The sequence below is a fragment of the Mandrillus leucophaeus genome, unplaced genomic scaffold (assembly GCF_000951045.1).
Source record: "Mandrillus leucophaeus isolate KB7577 unplaced genomic scaffold, Mleu.le_1.0 Scaffold169, whole genome shotgun sequence".
In the NCBI taxonomy this organism is placed as follows: Eukaryota; Metazoa; Chordata; class Mammalia; order Primates; family Cercopithecidae; genus Mandrillus; species Mandrillus leucophaeus.
In genome coordinates this window covers 5,890,378-5,912,748 of record NW_012101687.1, presented here as the reverse complement: position 1 = coordinate 5,912,748, position 22,371 = coordinate 5,890,378, and the positions used below count along the sequence as shown (strand labels likewise).

General features: G+C 38.2%; 1 protein-coding gene across 4 annotated transcripts in view; it reads left to right on the top strand.

Annotated features, from left to right (window-relative positions):
- Nucleotides 1–22,371, top strand: part of PTPRR (protein tyrosine phosphatase, receptor type, R) — a 309,826-nt gene that overhangs the window by 236,388 nt on the left and 51,067 nt on the right. For all 4 annotated transcript variants that reach the window (XM_011976642.1, XM_011976644.1, XM_011976645.1 and 1 more), the window contains 2 exons: nucleotides 10,401–10,480; nucleotides 10,937–11,074. In XM_011976642.1, the coding sequence (XP_011832032.1) occupies nucleotides 10,401–10,480; nucleotides 10,937–11,074 (218 nt within the window). The remainder of the gene's footprint in view (nucleotides 1–10,400; nucleotides 10,481–10,936; nucleotides 11,075–22,371) is intronic.

Below are 22,371 nucleotides of genomic sequence, written 5' to 3'. Positions count from 1 at the left end.
ATATGGGTGGACAAGAATCAATTATGAATAAATCAATTTATAAATTAAATTATAGTCATTTCTCTAAGGACAATGTTATCTTGGCTCAGATTAAAATGCTAAAGTCAAGTTTATATCAAATTATTTTGCAATGTAAACAAATATTAGTGATAAAAATACGTCTACATCCTCAATAACAAAAGTAGTAGGAAAAAACAATCATACATCCATAGAAAATTATTAGCACACAACAAAATATAATACTGTAATAATAAGTTTAAATTTTTTATTTTTATTTTAGATTCAGGGGGTACCTGTGCAGGTTTGTTACAAGGGTATATTGTGTGATGCTGCTGTTTGGGATTCTTCTGACCCCATGACACCCAGATAGTGAACATAGTACCCAATAGGGAGATTTTTCGCCCTTCTCCCTTTCCCTCCCTCCCTTTCTTTGGAGTCCCCAGTGTCTATTCTTTTCATCTTTATGTCTATGTGTATCCAGAGTTTAGCTCTCACTTATAAGTGAGAACATGCAATATTTGTTTTTCTGTTCCTGTGTTAATTTGCTTAGGATAATGGCCTCCAGCTGCATCCATGTTACTGCAAAGGGTATGATTTTGTTCTTTTTTATGACTGCGTAGTGTTCCATGGTATATGTGTACCACATTTTCTTTATCCAATCCACTGTTGATGGGCATCTAGGTTGTTTCTATGTCTTTGTTATTGTGAATAGTGCTGCACTATAATAATAAATGCTATGCATATTTCTCTTATGCAGTCAATGTATTGATACAAATATAAGATAATATAGATACAATCAAAGAATGCCATTTACTCAGGCCATCATTTTATATATAAAATTTTAACATCTAATAATGTTTCCTACTTAAATTATGTTTCCTTTTTTGTTATATAAAGTGCCTAGCACAGAGTAGATATGCAAATAAGCAAACCACTCATTAAAGCAACAAGTTATGTAGCTAAAGCAAGATATTGGAATTAGATTTGATTTCCTACCACAACAAAAACATTGACAATTTTTGGCAGGATAGTTAATCTCCCTATGCCATCCTTTATTCCCAAAAGTAGTGATAATAATACTCTCCTACAAGGCTATTGAGAAAATTAAATGATAGTATGTGTAAAATGCCTATTAAAATTCCAACTAATAGTAAGCCCTCAGCTAATGTTAGTTTCTCTTTCCCTCCCTATCTAATTGAAGATGAATCCATTACTAACCTCAGAACCAATTCCAGGAAATAGGGGCACCATGTATAGAGAAGTTTACAGTTTTAAAAGCAAAGTACTCAAGAGCCACATTTTCATTCATTTATAACAGTAGTGATGAAAATTATGATGATGATGATGATGATACATTTTTTGTTTAATTCTTGGCTTTTCTTTTAGTCCAAGCTATATATTACAAGAGTTTTTCTTGGAAACCTACATTTCCCCATATACAGTTATAAGTTGTATTCTTGCATTTGTAAAAGGAAGTATTTGGAGCCACACACAGTGGCTCATGTCCTGGAGTTTGAGACCAGCATGGGCAATATAATAACACTCCATCTCCACCAAAAAAAAAGAAAAAAAAGGTTTAATTACAAGCCTGGGCAACATGGCAAAACTTCATCTCTACCAAAAAATACAAAATGTAGCCAGGTGTGGTGGTGCACATGTGTAGTCCCAGCTACTTGGGAGGCTGAGGCAGGAGGATCACTTGAGCCCAGGAGGTTGAGGTCGCAGTGAACTGTGATCGCATCTGGGAGTAGCCACTGCAATTCAGCCTAGGCAACAAAGTGAGACTCCCCTCTCTGAATTTTTAATAAAAAAGAATTTGGAAACCTCTAAATAGTTGGAAAGCACTGTAAGTTACTAATTACCAACATAATTTAGCTTGACAGGGAAACTGTTTCTAAGCAGTTTTTAGATTTCCCACTAAATCATATACATCATAGGCGTTATAAAAACTGAAGGAAGCAGACCTCTTTTCAAGCCTGATTGGTGTAGGATGTTTATGGAAACTTCTAACAATCAGTGGATACTGAAAGGCATGAAAGATTTCTTGTCCTCTTTGCTAAGAAAAGAAAAAAAAATCTAGAAGGTCAAAAACAGGGCTTTCAGTCTTTCTAATAGAAATTAATTCTGATGTGAAACCCTCTGTGGGCCACATCCCAAATAGAAATCACAAAGGATACAAAAGTGAATTAAATACAGCCTTTGCCCTCTAGGGGCTCACCACACTCCATTGAGGGCAGGCAAAAATTTAAGCACTTAAAATACACGATGATAAATACTAAAATAAAACTCAGGGAACCCAGGCAAAGAAGAGAATGCCTATAATTCTGCCTGGGAAGGTCAGGGAGAACTTCAGAAAGACAGTGTTTTCTGAATTGAGCCCTGAGGAATGAGGAAGACTTTACCATGCAGAAGAAGGCAAGGGAAACAATATGTGCAGAAGCATAAAATCTGCAAGAACATAGAATATTGGGAAGGTTGCCCTAGGTCCATGGGGCTAGATTATATGATATACGTGGGAAAGCAGCTGTTGGTGAGGCTTGGGGATGATCATTATCATTAAGGGTCTGCTGTATCTTGCTAAGGACCTTCTTGGCATTCATCTTCTAGGCCTGCACTATCAAGTATAGCAACCAGAGCCCACTTATGGCTAGGTCAATTTACCCTTAAATGAATTAAAGTTAAATAAAATTAACTTTAGTTCCTCAGTTTTTACTAGCCACATTTGAAGTGCTTGAAAGCTGGAGGTTACATTTTTGGACAGCACAGATAGATAATATTTTCATCACCTCAGAAAGTTCTATTGATCAGGGCTGCTCTAAGTTGAATTATCAATAAGTATATAAATATAATACTTAGGTATGTGAATACAGTAAGTATAATAAAATTGAGTCCAATGGACAAATAGGAGTATATACAATACCTTCTTGGAAATTCACAGGGTCTATTTACATACTGAAGACCCTGAGAAGTCCTGCAGTCAAAAGAATATGGTTCAGATTTGTTTAGTCCAATGTTTCCCATATTTAGTTGGTTACTAACTTCTTTTTGTAAAAGATGACTTAATTTATAAGTCATATAATGTAATTCTATATGTTATAGAAATAACAATTTACAGATAATAAATATTTTGGGAAATACTGCTATGGGCAATTGGGAGCTATGGATGACATTTAGACAATGGAATCAAGTGACCAGATTTTGTTTTATAGAGTGCCTTGACAGCTATGAGGGGGATGGATCGGAAAAAAGCAAGATTGAAGGCAGGGAGACCAGGAGATACTTGAGTCCTAGTCCAAGACAGTCATGCAAACAGAGAGGCAAGACAGACCCCAGCATATTTTAGGAGACAGAACAGACAGAATATGCTAATATTCAAATGCACAGAAGCTCTACACGGACTGTAGAGCTGTGGCAGCACACCTAACCTAAACAATAGCGGAAAGCTGTCAGGAACACATGAAGGGCATGAGGAGTTTTACAAACCTGTGGTCCATTCAGAAGGAAATAATAAACAGAAAAAGCTGGACTATAAATTAGGAGACCAGGCTGGTCTGAAGTATGTATTTGAGAGCCCTCAGGATGTGCGTAATAAAGTCACAGGAATGAATGAGTCACTCAACAAGGCAGTATCAAGTGAGGATAAAAGAGGGTCAAGTTGAATCCTAGAATTAGCAACATGAAGAGAGGCAGATTAAATGAGCAGGAGATTGGAAAGAGGCCATTGAAGAGGTAGCAGGAAAACCAGAACATTGTGTCCCAGAATCTAAGGGAAGAGAAAACTCGAAAAAAGGATATACAGTCAACAGTTTTTGAATGCTTCAGAGAGGACATGAACAAAAATACCACAATGGGATCACTGGGCTTAGCAACAAGAATGTCAGTGGTGACCTTAGCAAGGGCAGTCTCTGCACAGTGCTCGAGTCAGGATAGATCACAGTGTACATGACGAGCGTTCAGTTGCAGATGAGCATGGAGAAAGTGGTGGTATAATAAACTCTTTCAGAAGTTTGCCTGTCTGAAAAAGAAAAGCAATAGAATAATTGCTAGAGAAGGATACCTAGAACTGACCTTTTTTTTAAAAAACAGAAGGGATCTTTAAATCAGTTCCGTAGACATTCACTGAAGATCGGCTATGCAAGACACTAGATCTTATAAAGATGGTGAAAAATCCCCATCCCTGCCTTCAGAAAGCTCAGAGTGTGCCAGGTCAAAGAAATCATAAAGAGATGAATTAGTTATATTAATGTAAGCAAATGTTGGTAAAAATGATTTCCATATTTTCCATAACACTTTAGTCCACAGAGTCTTTCGACTCTTGATGGAAAATGATTTTAGAATTTAAGACAATGTTGCTAGCACTAAATGAATCTAACCAATTTGTGCTGTCAGTGAACAAACCGCTACATATGCTAACTAAAGACAGCCTCTTCCAAATGGTGAAAAAGACTTCTGTCCAGGCCATGTGTTTGTTCTAGGTCAGAAGAAAGGAAATCAGTGCAATAAGCAGTTTAGGGCTATTCAGACTGAACCAATCACTGCGTGTGTTCTAATGGCAATGCTGTGGGACCTGAGGGCTTAGTTTTACACTAAGATGATGATTAACTTTTGTTATGTTGCTAAAACATTATTTTTTATAGATCATGATAATTATTGAACATGCAAACTCCAACTCTAAGAAACCCTGAATTTGACTTCTGAATATATACAAGCCCTCGATTTTTAGGATGTACCTACTCTATTAATGCCTCCCTAGGCAGAACTGATTTTGTGATAATACTATTCTTTTCTGAAATATTTTTTCTGGAAAACGTAATATATAGACTATTAAACACAACCCAAATAACAGTGGTTTAAATAATTTAGAAATGTATATCCCCCTCAAGTATACCTGCCAGGGTTGATATGGCAGCTTTGCCATGTTACACCTCTAGACTCATCTCTCTGATTACCTCACCATCCCCACGGTATTGCCTTTGCATGCTCTGAGATCCTGATCACCACAATCACATCCCAGGCAGCAAGATGGAATCAGAAGCAGTAGAAGGAGAACATCGCTCCTCACTTTAACTTCATGATCTAAAAGTCACGCGCATCACTTCCTCTCACGTGCTGTAAGTGAAAACTTAGTTACATGGCCGCAACTAATGCAAGGGATGGTAAGAAGGAAAGTCTTAAGCCATGCATCCTACCAAGTTCCCAGCCAGAATTGGGATCTTATTGCTAAAGAAAGACAGGGATGGTGACTCCTAGGAGACGACTAGCTCTTAAAATACATATTTGGATGTGCGTGTGTGTGCCGTGCATACTATTGTGTGCTCCAGCTATCGACAGCAAAAATGCCAGACAGCACTGCGCATGCTTGGCAAGAAGCTTTAAGGGCAGTGTTGTAGCCAAAGGCTCTCAGCAGGAAACCCTCCTCCATGAGATTTTTGCTGGAGTGTATTCAATAAGTGTTGTTTGCTCCACTGTGGCTTCTCCTCCTTGTTTGTTATTTTGTGATCTGCCAAGAGTTTTTGATCAATAGGATTGACGGAAGATATGTATAAACAATGGAATAACTTCACTGTCCATGTTAAAATTCAGCTCCATGGGTGTTCAAGACCCCTTGGAGGAAAAAGATGAGGTAACAAAAGCAGTCTAGCAGAAGTCTTTCTACATTACAAAGGGTATAACAGATTTTATGCAGACTGAGAGGTTTTACCAACAAGGGTAGATTTAGTTTTTTGGAAGGGAGGGGAACTAAAGCTTATATTATTTGGAGATGACTCTTTAGGTTTTATTTGATTTTTAATTGAAAATAACAGTGGTATATATGGGGCACAATGTGATGTTTTGATACACGTATACATTGTAGAATGATCAAATCGTGCTAATATTAACGTATCCATTACCTCAAATGTTTATTGTTTTTCTTTGTGGTGAGAACATTTAAAATCCCATTATTTCAGCTATTTTGAAATATATAATATTATTATTAAACTATAGACACCATGCTCTATAATAGATCATGAGAACCTATTCCTCCTAACTGAAATTTTGTATCCTTTGACCACCATCTCCCCTTTCCCCATTCACTCCACTCCCCTAGCCTCTGGTATTTCTATGAATTCAACTTTTTTAGATTCAACACATAAAGAAGATCATGTCTCTCTGTGCCTGGCTTATTTCATTTAGCATAATGTCTGTGAAGTCTATCTATGTTGTCACAAATGACATCATTTCCTGCTTTTTAAAGGCGAAATAGAACTCCATTATATATATAGACCATATTTTTAAAATCCATTCATCTGTTGATGGACACTCCAATTGTTTTCAAACCTTGGCTATTATAAGTAGTGCTGCAATGCACATAGGAGTGCAGATATCTCTTCAACATACTGACTTCAGTTCCTTTGGATATAAACCCAGAAGTGGAATTGCTGGGTCATATGGTAGTTCACTCACAGTTTTTGAGGAATCTCCATACTGTTTTCCAAAATGGCTGTGCTAATTTACATTCTCACCCACAGCCTACCAGGGCTCTCTTCTTCACATCCTTGCCAGCATTTATCTTTTATCTTTTTGATAATAGCCATTCTAGCAGGTATAAAGTGATATTCTGGTTTTAATTTGCACTTCTCTGATGATTTGAGATGTGGAACATTTTTTCATAGATCTATTGAACATTTGTATGTCTTGTTTTCAGAAACATCTGTTCAAATCTTTATCCGTTTTTAGTAGAATTGTTTGTTTTCTTGTTATTGAGTAGTTTGAGTTCCTGATATATTTTGGATATTAGCCCCTTGTTAATGTATGATTTGTAAATATTTTCTCCCAATCTGTGGATTTGCTGTGCAGGAGCTTTTTAGTTTGATGCAATCCCCTGTGTCTATTTTTGCTTTCATTGTGCTTTCAGGGTCATATCCAAGAAATTTTTGCCCACATCAATGGCATGCAGCTTTGCCCTGGAAGGCAGTCTTTAAAAAATGAATACGACATTATGAATACAAAATAAGATACAAGGTTCTTATTGAAAATGGCTCATGCAAGTGAGGGTCAGTCTGCCCCTGACCAACAATTGTAGGAAATGTAGAGATAGATCTGTTAAGACTCTAGGAGATTTTGGGGAAAATGAAGTGCTTTTGAAAATTTGGTGCTAGCTTCCATCTCCAGAGGGTCTACATTTTGAAAGCTCTGAAGGACAAGACTGAGACTGGATTTGTTTCCAGGATGCTTTAAAGAGGGTGGTTTGCTTCAGTACCAGTAGCCCCAACATATCTCTTTAGGAGGAATTTATAAGTTCCAGGCCCATGTCCCAAAAGATTTCCATGCTGATGAGCATAGGACCACAATTTCTTGTTCACAGTCAGGTTATATCCTGATTCAAACAGTCCTTACCTGTTCCACTGTAAGTATCTCCGCAGTCACCCTACTTCCTTTAGGTCACCTGAAAGGACGTGCTAGGATCTTTTGCAAAGTGTTTTGGTTCAAATAGAATGAGAGTCTGCCTCTATGAATGGGATTCTTGGATGCCACCTAAGGGTCTTCCCACTGATTTCCAGCATTTATTGGCATCTTCTAGACTTCTGTTGCTTCCATATGGCATGATCAGGAGCTATTTTACCTGTGGCTTATAAGATCAGATAAGCATCTTGGTCCTTACAAGTCAATCTAAAGCTTTAAGCAGAATGGGACTTTCTCTTGCCAAAACCACATCACTTATAGCTCATATCTTTCCATCTCTGGATAGAAGCTCCTATTACTTGTTTGTATATGTGCGTGTGTGTGTGTGTGTATATATGTGTGTATATATATGTGTATGTGTGTGCGCGTGCGCATGTGCATGTGTGTACGTACATATATATTTATATACACATATATATTCTTTATTTCAAATATCCTAGTGACAAACTAGCAAAATTTTACCATATATTTTCAACATAATCTTTGATAATGGCCTTGTTAAGTTCTAAGTTTGGTAATCTGGTTTCAACTCTCTGCTTCATTTTTTACTGTGTGACCTTGGGTGAGTTACTTAACTTCTCTGTGCTGCAATTTCCTAATCTAAATAAAGAGACTGTTAATGGTATATACTTTATAGAATTGTAATGATTAAGTGACATAAGGCATAAAATGCTGTTAGCTGCTCTACCGGACACATATAGGAGTCAACAATGAGTGCAATGACAATAACAGTGATAATGATGTCACTCCAGAGTTTTGTGACTGACTCCTTATTGGTCCCTATATTACCTATTTATTGCTGTGGGACAAATTACCCCAGAATTTAGTGGGCTTAAAACAATACACATTTATATCTCATAATTTCTGTGTGCCGGAAATTGGGGAGTGGCTTAGTTGAGTGTCTGGCCCAAGGTCTTTCATGAGATTTTGATTGAGTTGTTGGCCATGCCTTCAGTCAGCTGAACGCTTGGCTGGCACTGAGGGATCTGCTTCCAAGAGGGCTTATTCATATGCTATTAGCTGGAGGCCTCAGTTCCCCACTATTTCTCTCTTCACTGGGCTGCTTGAGTGCCCTCAAAATATGGCCGTTAGCTTCCTCCAGAGCTAGCAACTCAACAAAGAGAGCAAGGAGGAAACTGCAATACCCTTTATGACCTAGTCACACAACATCTCTGCTGCCATATTCTATTTATTGGAAGCAAGTCTTTGATTTCTGCCCACATTCAAGATGAGGGGAATTAGTGTCTACTACATTCTTCTAGAAGGAGTGTCAGATAATTGGATGCTACATTTTTAAACCATCACTGTCCTCATGGGCTGGTTAGTCTTTTTCTGAAACTAATTATGGTCTTTATTATCTTTAACCCCAGCTATATGTAAAGTGAAATTTAAAACACTTTGGTTTGCCAAGTCCTGTTAAATTTTTAATTATTTTTAACTCCCATTTACATATATTCTATGAAACTTTCTTCCTCTAGTACTTCCTACCTCACCTCCTCTTTGATTGTCTCAGTTTTGGTGGGGAATGTAAGAAACTATATTTACCCAGATGATGCTCAACGATTGTGTGTTTCTAAAAAAATATGGGAGTGGGAGAAGTTTTTCTTTGCTGCACCCCTGTTTTTACACCACATGCCACTGAGAAAGGAAGCTGAAAAGCATTGAATTTGCTGTTTTTCAAAGAAGTAACTAAGCAACCACAATGATACAACATTTTGTATTTTAGTTGTCAGTTTACATGGCTATCTTCACATGAGAGCAGCAGCGTAGCATAGTGGCTAATGGTATTCTAGTGTTAGTGTGGATTCAAAGCCTGACTCCTTTACCTACTTCTCGGCTGTATAAATTTGGTCAAATTATTTAACCTATCTCAGTTTCCTATCTGAAAAATGGGGAAGGAGTCTTACCCATTATCTTAGGTACTTTTATTGAAGTTACATGAAAATTAAATGACAAAATATCTGTAAAGCATTGAGAACAGAGTCTGACATCTAATAAACAAAAAATATATGTTGTTTGTTATTTTATGAACAGACTGAAGACTCACTGAAATGAATCATAGTTTTTGTTTTGATTTGTTTCATTTTTGTTTTTGAGACAGGTCTCCCTCTGTTGTCCAGGCTGGAGGGCAGTGGCACAATCTCGGCTCACCGCAGCCTTCGCCTCTTGGGTTCAAGCAATTCTCATGCCTCAGTCTCCCAAGTAGCTGGAACCATAGACATGAGCCACCATGCCTGGCTCATTTATTTATTTATTTATTTATTGAGATGAGGTCTCACTACGTTGCCTAGGCTTGAACTCCTGGGCTCAAGGGATCCTCCTGCCTCAAGCTCCCAAAGTGCTGAGATTACAGCCTAAGCCACTGTGCCCAGGCTTGAAATGAATCAGGGTTTATCTTTATCTTTGCAAGCTCCCTCTTCCCCTGGCTTGCCTATCCTCACACAGATAGCACATAATAGATTATTAATCTCATCCATCTCAGAAGATCAGGAGATCTGGCCAGGACATAATGGTCAGACAAGGTGAGGTTGAGACCTGAGGGTTTAAATGAGATGAGATAGTAAAATATAAATAATTGGTAGAGTGTAACCTGATTTACATCCACAGGGAAAGGAGAGAGACAGGAGTGAGGAGACCTGGTACAAATTCCAAATCCAAAGTATAAGAGTGGCAGCATAAATGAGAAATGGGGTCGAGAACCAGAACAGATGAGAAATGGCCTGAAATATAAACTCATCATCTCAGGCTTATGGATGAGCTTTATGTCAGGAGTGAAGATGGGCCCAAATGTCCCTCAATAAACACATATAGATCAAGCAATAGACACCAAAGACAAACATGGACATGCACCAGATAATCAATACATAACGGGTTTCTGCTTACTGGTTATTGGCATTTTAAGGAACTTTAAAAAGAGTAAGTCTGTTTAATGTATTCTTTTTTGTTTTCTTCATTAGATCCCCTCAGCAGAGTGTGTTTAAGACCAAAAAATGTAACTGATTCATTGAGCACCTACATTAATGCTAATTATATTAGGGTAAGTAAATAAGTACAAATTTCTTTCTGATTATTTTCTATTTGGAATTGTTGGTTTTATTTTGTTTTTCCTAGAGTAGATTAAGCTTGGTTTAACTTGATTACCAGCAAGGTTTCATTTTGTCTGGTTTTTTATCTTAGTCATAATCAACATTGTTGATGGGTCTTTTATGATGACTTTCCTTTTACGGTGAGTCTCTGGCAACAGTGCTCTCTATGGGCACTCTGCTGGAGACTGGGCATTACAACCCTCAATATCACGTGCTATCCTTAACTTGCTGCCAAGTTAATGATATTAAGGATATTGTTAACTAGAAATTGTTGTACTAGAATCAATGAAGCCGTAACCTGTGTTGCTTTTGTAAGCACAGCTATTTCATTGAAGATCTTTCACCTAAACTTTCACTGCAAGGCATGAACTTAAAAACCAATATTTTTGTCTCTTTACTCCATGTAGGGCTACAGTGGCAAGGAGAAAGCCTTCATTGCCACGCAGGGCCCCATGATCAACACTGTGGATGATTTCTGGCAGATGGTTTGGCAGGAAGACAGCCCTGTGATTGTTATGATCACAAAACTCAAAGAAAAAAATGAGGTATGATCTTTAATCAAGTTCTGAATGTTATACATGTTCTGTTGCTATAGAAGAGATATTGTATAAGTAAAATTGCCATGGACTTAGATTTAAGATGGAAACTTTGAGACATTTAAAGGCTAAGTCACTTAATACATCCCAAATATAATAACTGCTATTATCCTATGAATGTCAACTTTCTTTCAGACAAGTCAATATACTTGGCATATACATATCTAATTTGTACCCACAAAAGAAATAAGGGGGTCATGAATTATCACCCTAATTTATAGGCAGGCAAATAAAACCTTATTCACATCCCGAATCATTTTTGAACACCTACTATGTGACAGGTACTACTCTAGTCATTGGGGATATAATAGTAAACAAAACACACCAAGATCTCTGCCCTTGGTAGATTTTAACTTTCTAGTGGGAGAAGACAAACAAAAATACTGCACATAATAAACATATAAATAGTGTAATATATGAGAAGAGATTAAATGCTATAGGAAAGAAAGTAGAGCAGGCTAAGTGGAATGGGTATACCGGGCAGTAAGGAGGTGGTGTTGGGGAATTGCAGATTGCATTATTAAAGAGGGTGGGCAAGGTGAGTCTCATTAAGAAAATGAGATTCAAGGGCAGTTACAGAAACCAGTCAACTTTCTCAATATCTTCATAATAAGAAATCCAAGAAAGAAAGAATTTGATTTCATATGCATACTAGTAGTCTTTTCTAAGGATTTAGCTTACAGAATACTTACTCTGTATTTTGCATTATAAAAACACAATTGTAATATTCCTGAGGGCTGATATTCGACGTACCGCTTACATTTTAGGACAACTTACTGGGATAATTTACAGTCTAATTTTCATCAGCATTTTTGTGTTTGTTTTCTTGTCGAAAATATTGTACCAGGGCTTCACCATGACAGTAAGAATTTAAGAAAATGGAGCATTCCTTTATAAGCCTTTGGTGATTATAATCCTTGAGTGCAGCATAATCCTGCTCATAAAACAGCAATTTATACATGTTTTAAAGTTTGTTATTTTCTTATATTTTTGCTACAATAGATACAACATTTTTTTTCCTGAAATTTATTCTGGAAAAATAGTGTATTTTTGGCCAGTAGATAAAGTTATATATTCGATTCACTACATGGCTTACTAACTAAGTACACTTCTATGAATCTGATATTAAAGCCTAAGGTGGCATTATAAAAATAACCCCTAATATTCTCAAGCTGTTTCCCACACAGTGTCAATCTATCAACATATTAAGTCACTGACAATTCCTTCACAGTTGTTTAATATGCATGACATTTTTATGATAGAAAAAATTTTTCAAGTTAAAAGGTGTATTCTCTGTATGTATACATTTGTGCATTCCTACATAGAACTTATGTAATACGGCCGACTAGATAACCTGAAAAACTTCCCACTACAAAACCAGTTATACTGTGCAGAATATGAAACGGTGTGCAAAACAGAGCTTTAAAAAAAAAAGTAAAGGAAATCCCAGTGGCTAATGAAAAGAGACTAAAAGGCATAAAACCAGAAAAGTAAACATATTGTAATGGTAATACAAGAACTAGAGACAAAGCCTGATCTTGCAGGAGCCAGGTGTTGGAATTGAGACTTTAGGTAAAGTGAGCACCTTCAAAGGCAATGCCTTCAGATAAAAAGTGAACCACAAAAATAAATCTGCCTACTAAAATAGGACGATGCTGAGAAATTCACCTAAGTCTGGCCTTCTTATGGTATAAACAAAAAGGCTCTCTTGAGTATTTAAAGCTGAGAAACCTCAGAATTCAAAAATCAAGAAATACCAAGTGAAGTCATTAACATAAAAAGTAATACTAGTTTGGCAACGCCCTATGATACTTCACAGAAACGAAGGCAAAAACTTTCTAATGCACATACTCTCAGCATATACCTCACAGGTTTCCATAGAAAAGCCCAGCCAGGGCAAAGCAAGAGAGCCGACTAGAAAAGCTTAATGCTCATACTGCCTACCAAAAAAAGAGCCAAAACAACAAACAAGAAAGTACGTTTGTACTGGAGTGTTTGAGGGAGTGCACTGGAATACAGCAGGAGAGAGAGACAGAAAATCCTGTGGGACAAGGAGACCTTTAGTGAGGGTCACATAGAGAAGAGAATGAAACACCCTGCCTCTGCCACACCGCCATCTCCCCAGCCGGGATTAGCTCAGAACAAGAAGGTGCATCCAGTGAGACTAGGCAAGCAAGAGGCGCCAGCAGCCCCCATTAATGTCACAGACATCTGCACTCTTTGTTGCTGAGAATCCTCCAGTTCCTAGAGACCCTGAGTCCAGTTTAGGGAGCTGCCTGACAGCCACATGGCTGCTCTGCCCCAGAGAAGGAAGTCACGTTGTATGCCCTCATCCCTGTGACCCAAGCTGCAGCTATATGATGCCATTTTGAAACCAGAGCCACAACTAGAGTACAGCCTGTTCTAGGAGCCAGTAGCCACCATCTCTTTTCATTCCCGAAGCTACACGGCCATAACACTACCTTCACACACAGTAGTACACCATTCCCTTGCTGAGTTGCTACAGCTCCCTACCCCCTGGGAACAAGCTCCCTAGGAAGTGTTCCACCTTTCACATCCTAGTGACTGCAGTACCCTGAACCTGTCTCTCAGAGCCTAGATCCAGTGCCCCATCCTTGGAGCCCATATAGCACCTTGCCCTCAAAGGAACAGACAATCTTGCTAAGCAGAGAAACCAAGTCCAAACTGGTCTCATGCACAGTCAGCATGCTCACCAGCAAGCAGCACGATTCCAAAGCAAGCCACACCCAAACCAGTGGACCAGCCCCTGCATGCCCCTGGTACACTCAACAGTTAGCTGCACTACTTCTAAGGATACCCCAACCTGAGCTGGCAGACCTGTCCACATATGCCACCAGTAAGCTCACCAGCTGGGCATGTCATTTTCAGGGGACTTTTGCTCTGAGTTGGCAAGCCAAGCCTCATGCTTGCCAGCCAAGTATACTGCCCCCAGAAGAGCCCTAACCCAAGCTGACAGACTGGCTGCTGAATGCTCACCAGCCATGTATGCATCTCACAGCGGGTCCCCACCTTAACCAGTGGACTTGTTCTTGTGCTCACATACCCCTTGTGTCCAGGGGTGACCTGTCCTGAGCCAGCAAACTAGCCACACCAAGGCCCTCAGAGGTATCAATAAAGTTGACTATAGCTTAAAAAACTACAGAGACTACACTACTGCACCCACATAGAACAAAAGCCAGTGTACTCTACCCAACCAACACCCTTAGACACATCTGCTGGTGAAAGTGATTCCCTTCAAAAGCCACTCCCTAAAATTAAAAGAGTTGACCATTCCATCAGATGCACAAATATCAACACAGGGATACAAGATACATGAAAAAGCAAAGAAAAATGACACCGTCAAAGAAGCAGAAGAATCCTCCAGTAACTGACGCCCAAGAAATGGAATTTATAAATTTCCTGAAAAGGAATTTAAAATAATGACCTGAAGGAAATTATGAATTGTGGATGGGGGAGGAGAAAAATCTAGAATATTTGTATGTGACCAAAGTTAAGTTGTTATCAGCTTAAAATATTCTAAGTTCTTTTTATGTAAGCCCCAGAATAACCAAAAAGAAAAAAATTACAGCTGATACACAAACGAAAAAGAGAAATGAATCAAAGCTTATCACTATGGAAAACCACCGAGTCACAAAGAGAAACAATAAGAGTAGAAGAAAGAAACAAAGTATCTAGAAAACAGTTAACAAAATGGCAGGAGTAAGTTCTTATCTGTCAATAATAATCTTGAATGGAAATGGATTAAATTTTCCAATTAAAACATATAGAGTGGCCAAATGGGGGGGGGAAAAAAAAGCAAGACTCACCTATACAATGTCTACAAGAAATTCACTTCACATGTAAAGACATATAGACTGAAAGTGAAGGGATGAAAAATTGATATCACATGCAAATGTAAACTGAAAGAGACCAGGAGTAGCTTCACTTATACCAGATAAAATAGACTTCAAATCAAAAATCACAAAAAAGCACAAAGAAGATCATTATATAATGATACATGGGTTACTTCAGCAAAAACAAAAAAATTGTAAATATGTATGTACCTAACACTAGAGTACCCAAATATAAAAAGCAGTTATTTATTAAATTAAAGAAAGCGATAGACTGCAATATAGTAATAATCATGAACTTCAACTTCAACACCCCACTCTCAGCAATGGACAGATCATCCAGACAGAAAATAAACAAAGAAACATTGGATTTAAACCACACAATAGACCAATTGGACCTAACAGATATTTACAGAACATTTCACCCAACAACTGCAGAATACACATTTTTCTTAATAGCACAAGACAAGCCTTAACAAATTTTAAAAGATCAAAATCATTTTAAATATGTTTTCTGACCACAATGTTATAAAACTAGAAATCAACAACAGGAAGAAATTCAGAAACTTTACAAATACATGAGAATTAAACAGTATGCTCCTAAAGAACCAATGGATCAGTGAAGACTTTAAAAGGGAAATTTAAAAATTCCTTGAGACAAATAGGAAGACAACATATCAAAGTCTTTGAAATGCAGAAAAAGCAGTTCTAAAAGGGAAGTTTATATCAATAAATGCTTACATGTATTGAAATGGAAGAGAAAGATGACAACCTAATGACGTACCTCAAGGAACTACAAAAACAAGAACAGGCTGGGCAGCATGGCTCACGCTTGTAATCCCAGCACTTTGGGAGGCTGAAGCAGGCAATCACTTGAGGTCAGGAGTTCGAGACCAGCCTGGCCAACATGGTGAAACCCTATCTCTACTAAAAATACAAAAATTAGCTGGGCCTGGTGGTACACACCTGTAATCTCAGGTACTCGGGAGGCTGAGGCAAAAGAATCAATTGAACCAAGGAGACAGAGACTGCAGTGAGCCGAGATCATGCCACTGCACTCCAGCTTAGGCAACTGGGAGACAGAGAGAGAGAGACTCCATCTCAAAAAAAAAAAAAAAAAAAAAAAAAAGGACAAGAACAAACTAAACCCAAAATTAGTAGAAGGAAGTAATTAAGAAAGATCAAAGCATACATAAATGAAATACAGGCAGAAAAATACAAAACATCAAAAGATCATGTTTGAAAACAAAACTGACAAAACTTTAGATGCCGCAGAAATACAAAGAATTATAAAAGGCTATTGTGAACAATAATATACCAACAAATTGGATAATCTAAAAAAAAAAGAATAAATTCCTGGACACATGCAACCTTCCAAGATTGAACAATGAAGAAATAGAAAATCTGAAAACACCAATGAGTGAGGAAATTAAATCAGTAACAGAACATATCTTGGCTGGGTGCTGTGGCCCATGCCTGTAATCTCAGCACTTTGGCAGGCTGAGGCGGGCAGATCACCTGAGGTTGGGAGTTCCACACCAGCCTGACCAACATGGTGAAACCCCATCTCTACTAAAAATACAAAAATTAGCTGGGCTTGCTGGTGCGTGCCTGTAATCCCAGCTACCTGGGAAGCTGAGGCAGGAGAATCACTTGAACCCAGGACTGGGAGGTTGCAGTAAGCCAAGATCATGCCACTGTAATCCAGCCTGGGTGACAGAGCAAAACTCCATCTCAAAAAAAAAAAAAAAGTACCCCATTGAAGAAAAAACCCAGGACCTGATGGTTTCACCAATGAATTCTACCAAACTTTTAAAGAACTAATACCAATTCTCCTCAAACTATTCATGAAAATTGAAGAGGAGAGAATATATCCAAAGTCATTCTACAAGGCCAGCATTACCCTAGCACCCAAACCAGACAAGGACTCAACCAAAAAAACTACAGGTCACTCTGATATATATGCAAAAATGCTCATAAAATATTAGTAAACCAAAATCAATAGCACATTAAAAACATTATCCACTATGACCAAGGGAATTCATCCCAGGGATGCAAGAATAGGTCAGTTTATACAAACCAATAAATATGATACACCACATTAACAGAATGAAGGATAAAATCCATATCATCGTTTCAATAGATGAAGAAAAATAATTTGACAAAAGTCATCCCTTCATGTTAAGAACTGTCAACAAATTAGATATAGAAGGTATGTACCTCAACACTAAAAAGTCCATATATGACAAACCCACAACAAATATCATACTGAATGTGGAAAAGTTGAAAGCTTTTCTCCTAAGATCTGGGATAAGGATATCCACTTTCACTACTTCTATTCAACATAGTACTGGTGGTCCTAGCCAGAGTAATCAGGCAAGAGAAAGAAATAAAAGGCAAAATTGGAAAGGAGGAGCGTCAAACTATCCCTGTTTGCAGATCATATGATCATATATATGGAAAACCCTACACACTTCACCAAAACTTGTTATAACTAATAGACAAATTTAGTAAAGTTGAGGGATACAAATTTAAAATTCAGAAATGAGTAGCATTTGTATATGCTAATGGTGAGCTAGCTAAAAACGAAATCAAGAAAACAATTCCATTTATAATTGCTACCAAAAAACAAAGATACCTAAAAAGAAATCTAACCAAAGAAGTGAAATATCTTTTATACTGAAAACTATAAAACATTGATGAAGGAAATTATAGCGAACACAATTAAACAGAAATATATCCTGTGTTCATGGAGTGGAATAATTAATATTGTTAAAATGTCCATACTACCCTAAACAATCAATAGATTCAACGCATTCCCTATCAAAATACCAATAATATTCTTCATGGGAAAAAATTTTTAATCCTAAAATGTGTATGAAACAACAAAAGACCTTTACTAGCCAAATCATTCTTGAGAAAAAAAAAACAAAACTGGAGGCATCATACTACCTAACTTCAAAATATACTATAAAGTTATACTATCGAAAACAACATGGTACTGGCAAAAAAACAAACACATAGACCAATGGAATGGAACATAGAGCCCAGAAATAAGAAAAGATTTTGAATATTCTCACTACAAACAACAAATAATAAATGTTTGAGGTGATGGATATACTGATTACCTTTATTTGATCATTAACCCATATATACATGCATTGAAGTGTCACATTATACCCCATGAATATGTACAATTCTGTGTCAATTAAAATAAAATAAATAAACTCTCAGCAAACATAAGCTTACAATCAAAATTATGAGGCATACAAGCAAACAATAAAAACCACGAGAAAAAATCAGAAGCAGCAACAGTTAAATAGATTCACAGGAATTAAAATAATTGAAATAATAAATGTAGGCTACTTTTTTAAATAATTAAGCACAAAAAGCACAAAAAATTTGACACAGGAACAAGTTACTATCCAAAAAGGCTACGAAAGATGGCCGAATAGGAAGAGCTCCAGTCTGCAGCTCCCAGCGTGAGTGACGCAGAAGATGGGTGATTTCTGCATTTCCAACTGAGGTACTGGGTTCATCTCACTGGGGCTAGTCAGACAGTGGGTGCAGCCCACGGAGCAGGGCAGGGCATCGCCTCACCTGGGAAGCACAAGGGGACAGGGAATTCCCTTTCCTAGCAAAGGGAAGCCGTGACAGATGGTACCTGGAAAATAGGGTCACTCCCACCCTAATACTGCACTTTTCCAACGGCCTTAGCAAATGGCACACCAGGTGATTATATTCCATGCCTGGCTCAGAGGGTCCCAGGCCCACAGAGCCTCACTCACTGCTAGCAAAGCAGTCCGAGATCGAACTGCAAGGCAGCAGCGAGGCTGGGGGAGGAGTGTCCCCCATTGTTGAGGCTTGAGTAGGTAAACAAAGCAGCCAGGAAGTTCAAACTGGGTGGAACCCACTGCAGCTCAAGAAGGCCTGCCTGCCATTCTCTGTAGACTCCACTTCTGGGGGCAGGGCATAGCTGAACAAACGGCAGCAGAAACTTGTGCAGATTTAAATGTCCCTGTCTGACAACTTTGAAGAGAGTAGTGGTTCTCCCAGCACGGAGTTGGAGATCTGAGAATGGACAGACTGCCTCCTCAAGTGGGTCCCTGACCCCTGAGTAGCCTAACTGGGAGACACCTCCCAGTAGGGCCCAACTGACACCTCATACAGCTGGGTGCCCCTCTGAGACGAAGCTTCCAGAGGAAGGATCAGGCAGCAACATTTGCCGTTCTGCAATATTTGCTGTTCTGCAGCCTCCACTGGTGATACCCAGACAGAGGGTCTGGAGTGGACCTCTAGATAACAGGGTCTAGACTGGACCTCCAGCACACTCCAACAGACTAGCAGTGAGGGTCCTGACTGTTAGAAGGAAAACTAACAAACAGAAAGGACATCCACAGCAAACCCCCATCTGTACATCACCATCATCAAAGACCAAAGGTAGATAAAACCACAAAGATGGGGAGAAACCAGAGCAGAAAAGCTGAAAATTCAAAAAATCAGAGCGCCTCTTTTCCTCCAAAGGAACGCAGCTCCTCACCAGCAATGGAACAAAGCTGGATGGAGAATGACTGACGAGTTGAGAGAAGGTGGCTTCAGACGATCAGTAATAAACTTCTCCAAGCTAAAGGAGGATGTTCGAACCCATGCGAAGAAGCTAAAAACCTTGAAAAATGATTAGACAAATGGCTAACTAGAATAAACAGTATAGAGAAGTCCTTAAATGACCTGATGGAGCTGAAAACCACGGCACGGGAACTATGTGACTCATGCACAAGCTTCAATAGCCGATTTGATCAAGTGAAAGAAAAGGTATCAGTGATTGAAGATCAAATGAATGAAATGAAGCAAGAAGAGAAGTTTAGAGAAAAAAAGAGTAAAAAGAAATGAACAAAGCCTCCAAGAAGTATGGGAGTATGTGAAAAGACCAAATCTACATCTGATTGGTGTACCTGAAAGTGATGGGGAGAATGGAACCAAGTTGGAAAACACTCTTCAGGATATTATCCAGGACAGCTTCCCCAACCTAATGAGGCAGGCCAACATTCAAATTCAGGAAATACAGAGAATACCACAAAGATATGCCTTGTGAAGAGCAATCCCAAGACAGATTCACCAAAGTTGAAATGAAGGAAAAAATGGTAAGGGAAGCCAGAGAGAAAGGTCGGATTACCCACAAAGGGAAGTCCATCAAACTAACATTGTATCTTTTGGCAGAAACTCTATAAGCCAGAAGAGAGTGGGGGCCAATATTCAACATTCTTAAAGAAAAGAATTTTCAACCCAGAATTTCATATCCAGCCAAACTAAGTTTCGTAAGTGAAGGAGAAATAAAATCCTTTACAGACAAACAAATGCTGAGAGATTTTGTCACCACGAGGCCTGCCTTACAAGAGCTCCTGAAGGAAGCACTAAACATGGAAAGAAACAACCAGTACCAGCCACTGCAAAAACATGCCAAATTGTAAAGACCATCGATGCTAGGAAGAAACTGCACCATCTAACAAGCAAAATAACCAGCTGATATCATAATGACAGGATCAAATTCACACATAACAATATTAACCTTAAATGTAAATGGGCTAAATGCTCCAATTAAAAGACACAGACTGGCAAATTGGATAAAGAGTCAACACCCATCAGTGTGCTGTATTCAGGAGACCCATCTCACGTGCAGAGACAAACATAGGCTCAAAATAAAGGGATGGAGGAAGATCTAACAAGCAAATGGAAAACAAAAAAAAGTAGGGGTTATAATCCTAGTCTCTGATAAAACAGACTTTAAACCAATGAAGATCAAAAGAGACAAGGCCATTAACATAATGGTAAAGGGATCAATTCAACAAGAAGAGCCTAACTATCCTAAATATATATGCCCCCAATACAGGAACACCCAGATTCTTAGAGCAAGTCCCTAGAGACCTACAAAGAGATTTAGATTCCCACACAATAATAATGGGAGACTTTAACACCCCACTGTCAACATTAGACAAATCAATGAGACAGAAAGTTAATAAGGATATCCAGGAATTGAACTCACCTCTGCACCAAGCAGACCTAATAGACATCTATAGAACTCTTCACCCCAAATCAACAGAATATACATTCTTTTCAGCACCACATCACACTTATTTGAAAATTGACCACATAGTTGGAAGGAAAGCACTCCTCAGCAAATGTAAAAGAACAGAAATTAGAACAAACTGTCTCTCAGACCACAGTGCAATCAAACTAGAACTGAGGACTAAGAAACTCACTCAAAACCTCTCAACTACATGGAAACTGAACAACCTGCTCCTAAATGACTACTGGGTACATAACGAAATGAAGGCAGAAATAGAGATGTTCTTTGAAACCAATGAGAACAAAGACACAACACACCAGAATCTCTAGGACACATTTAAAGCAGTGTGTAGAGGGAAATTTATAGCACTAAATGCCCACAAGAGAAAGCAGGAAAGATCTAAAACTGACACCTTAACATCACAATTAAAAGAACTAGAGAAGCAAGAACAAACACATTCAAAAGCTAGCAGAAGGCAAGAAATAACTAAGATCAGAGCAGAACTGAAGGAAATAGAGACACAAAAAAACACCCTTCCAAAAAATCAATGAATCCAGGAGTTGGTTTTTTGAAGAGAACAAAAAATTGATAGACTGCTAGCAAGACTAATAAAGAAGAAAAGAGAGAAGAATCAAATAGATACAATAAAAAATGATGAAGGGGATGTCACCACCAATCCCACAGAAATACAAACTACCACTAGAGAATACTGTAAACACCTCTATGCAAATAAACTAGAAAATCTAGAAGAAATGGATAAATTCCTGGACACATACACTCTCCCAAGACTGAACCAGGAAGAAGTTGAATCCCTGAATAGACCGTTCAGAAATTGAGGCAATAATTAATAGCTTACCAACCGAAAAAAAGTCCAGGACCAGATGGATTCACAGCCAAATTCTACCAGAGGTACAAAGAAGAGCTGGTACCATTCATTCTGAAACCATTCCAATCAATAGAAAAAGAGGGAATCCTCCCTAAATCATTTTATGAGGCCAACATCATCCTGATACCAAAGCCTGGCAGAGACACAACAAAAAAAGAGAATTTTAGACCAATATCCCTGATGAACATCGATGCAAAAATCCTCAATAACATACTGGCAAACCGAATCCAGCAGCACATCAAAAAGCTTATCCACTATGATCAAGTTGGCTTCATTCCTGGGATGCAAGACTGGTTCAATATACGCAAATCAATAAACATAATCCAGCATATAAACAGAACCAAAGACAAAAATCACATGATTATCTCAATAGATGCAGAAAAGGCCTTCGACAAAATTCAACAGCCCTTCATGATAAAAACTCTCAATAAACTAGGTATTGATG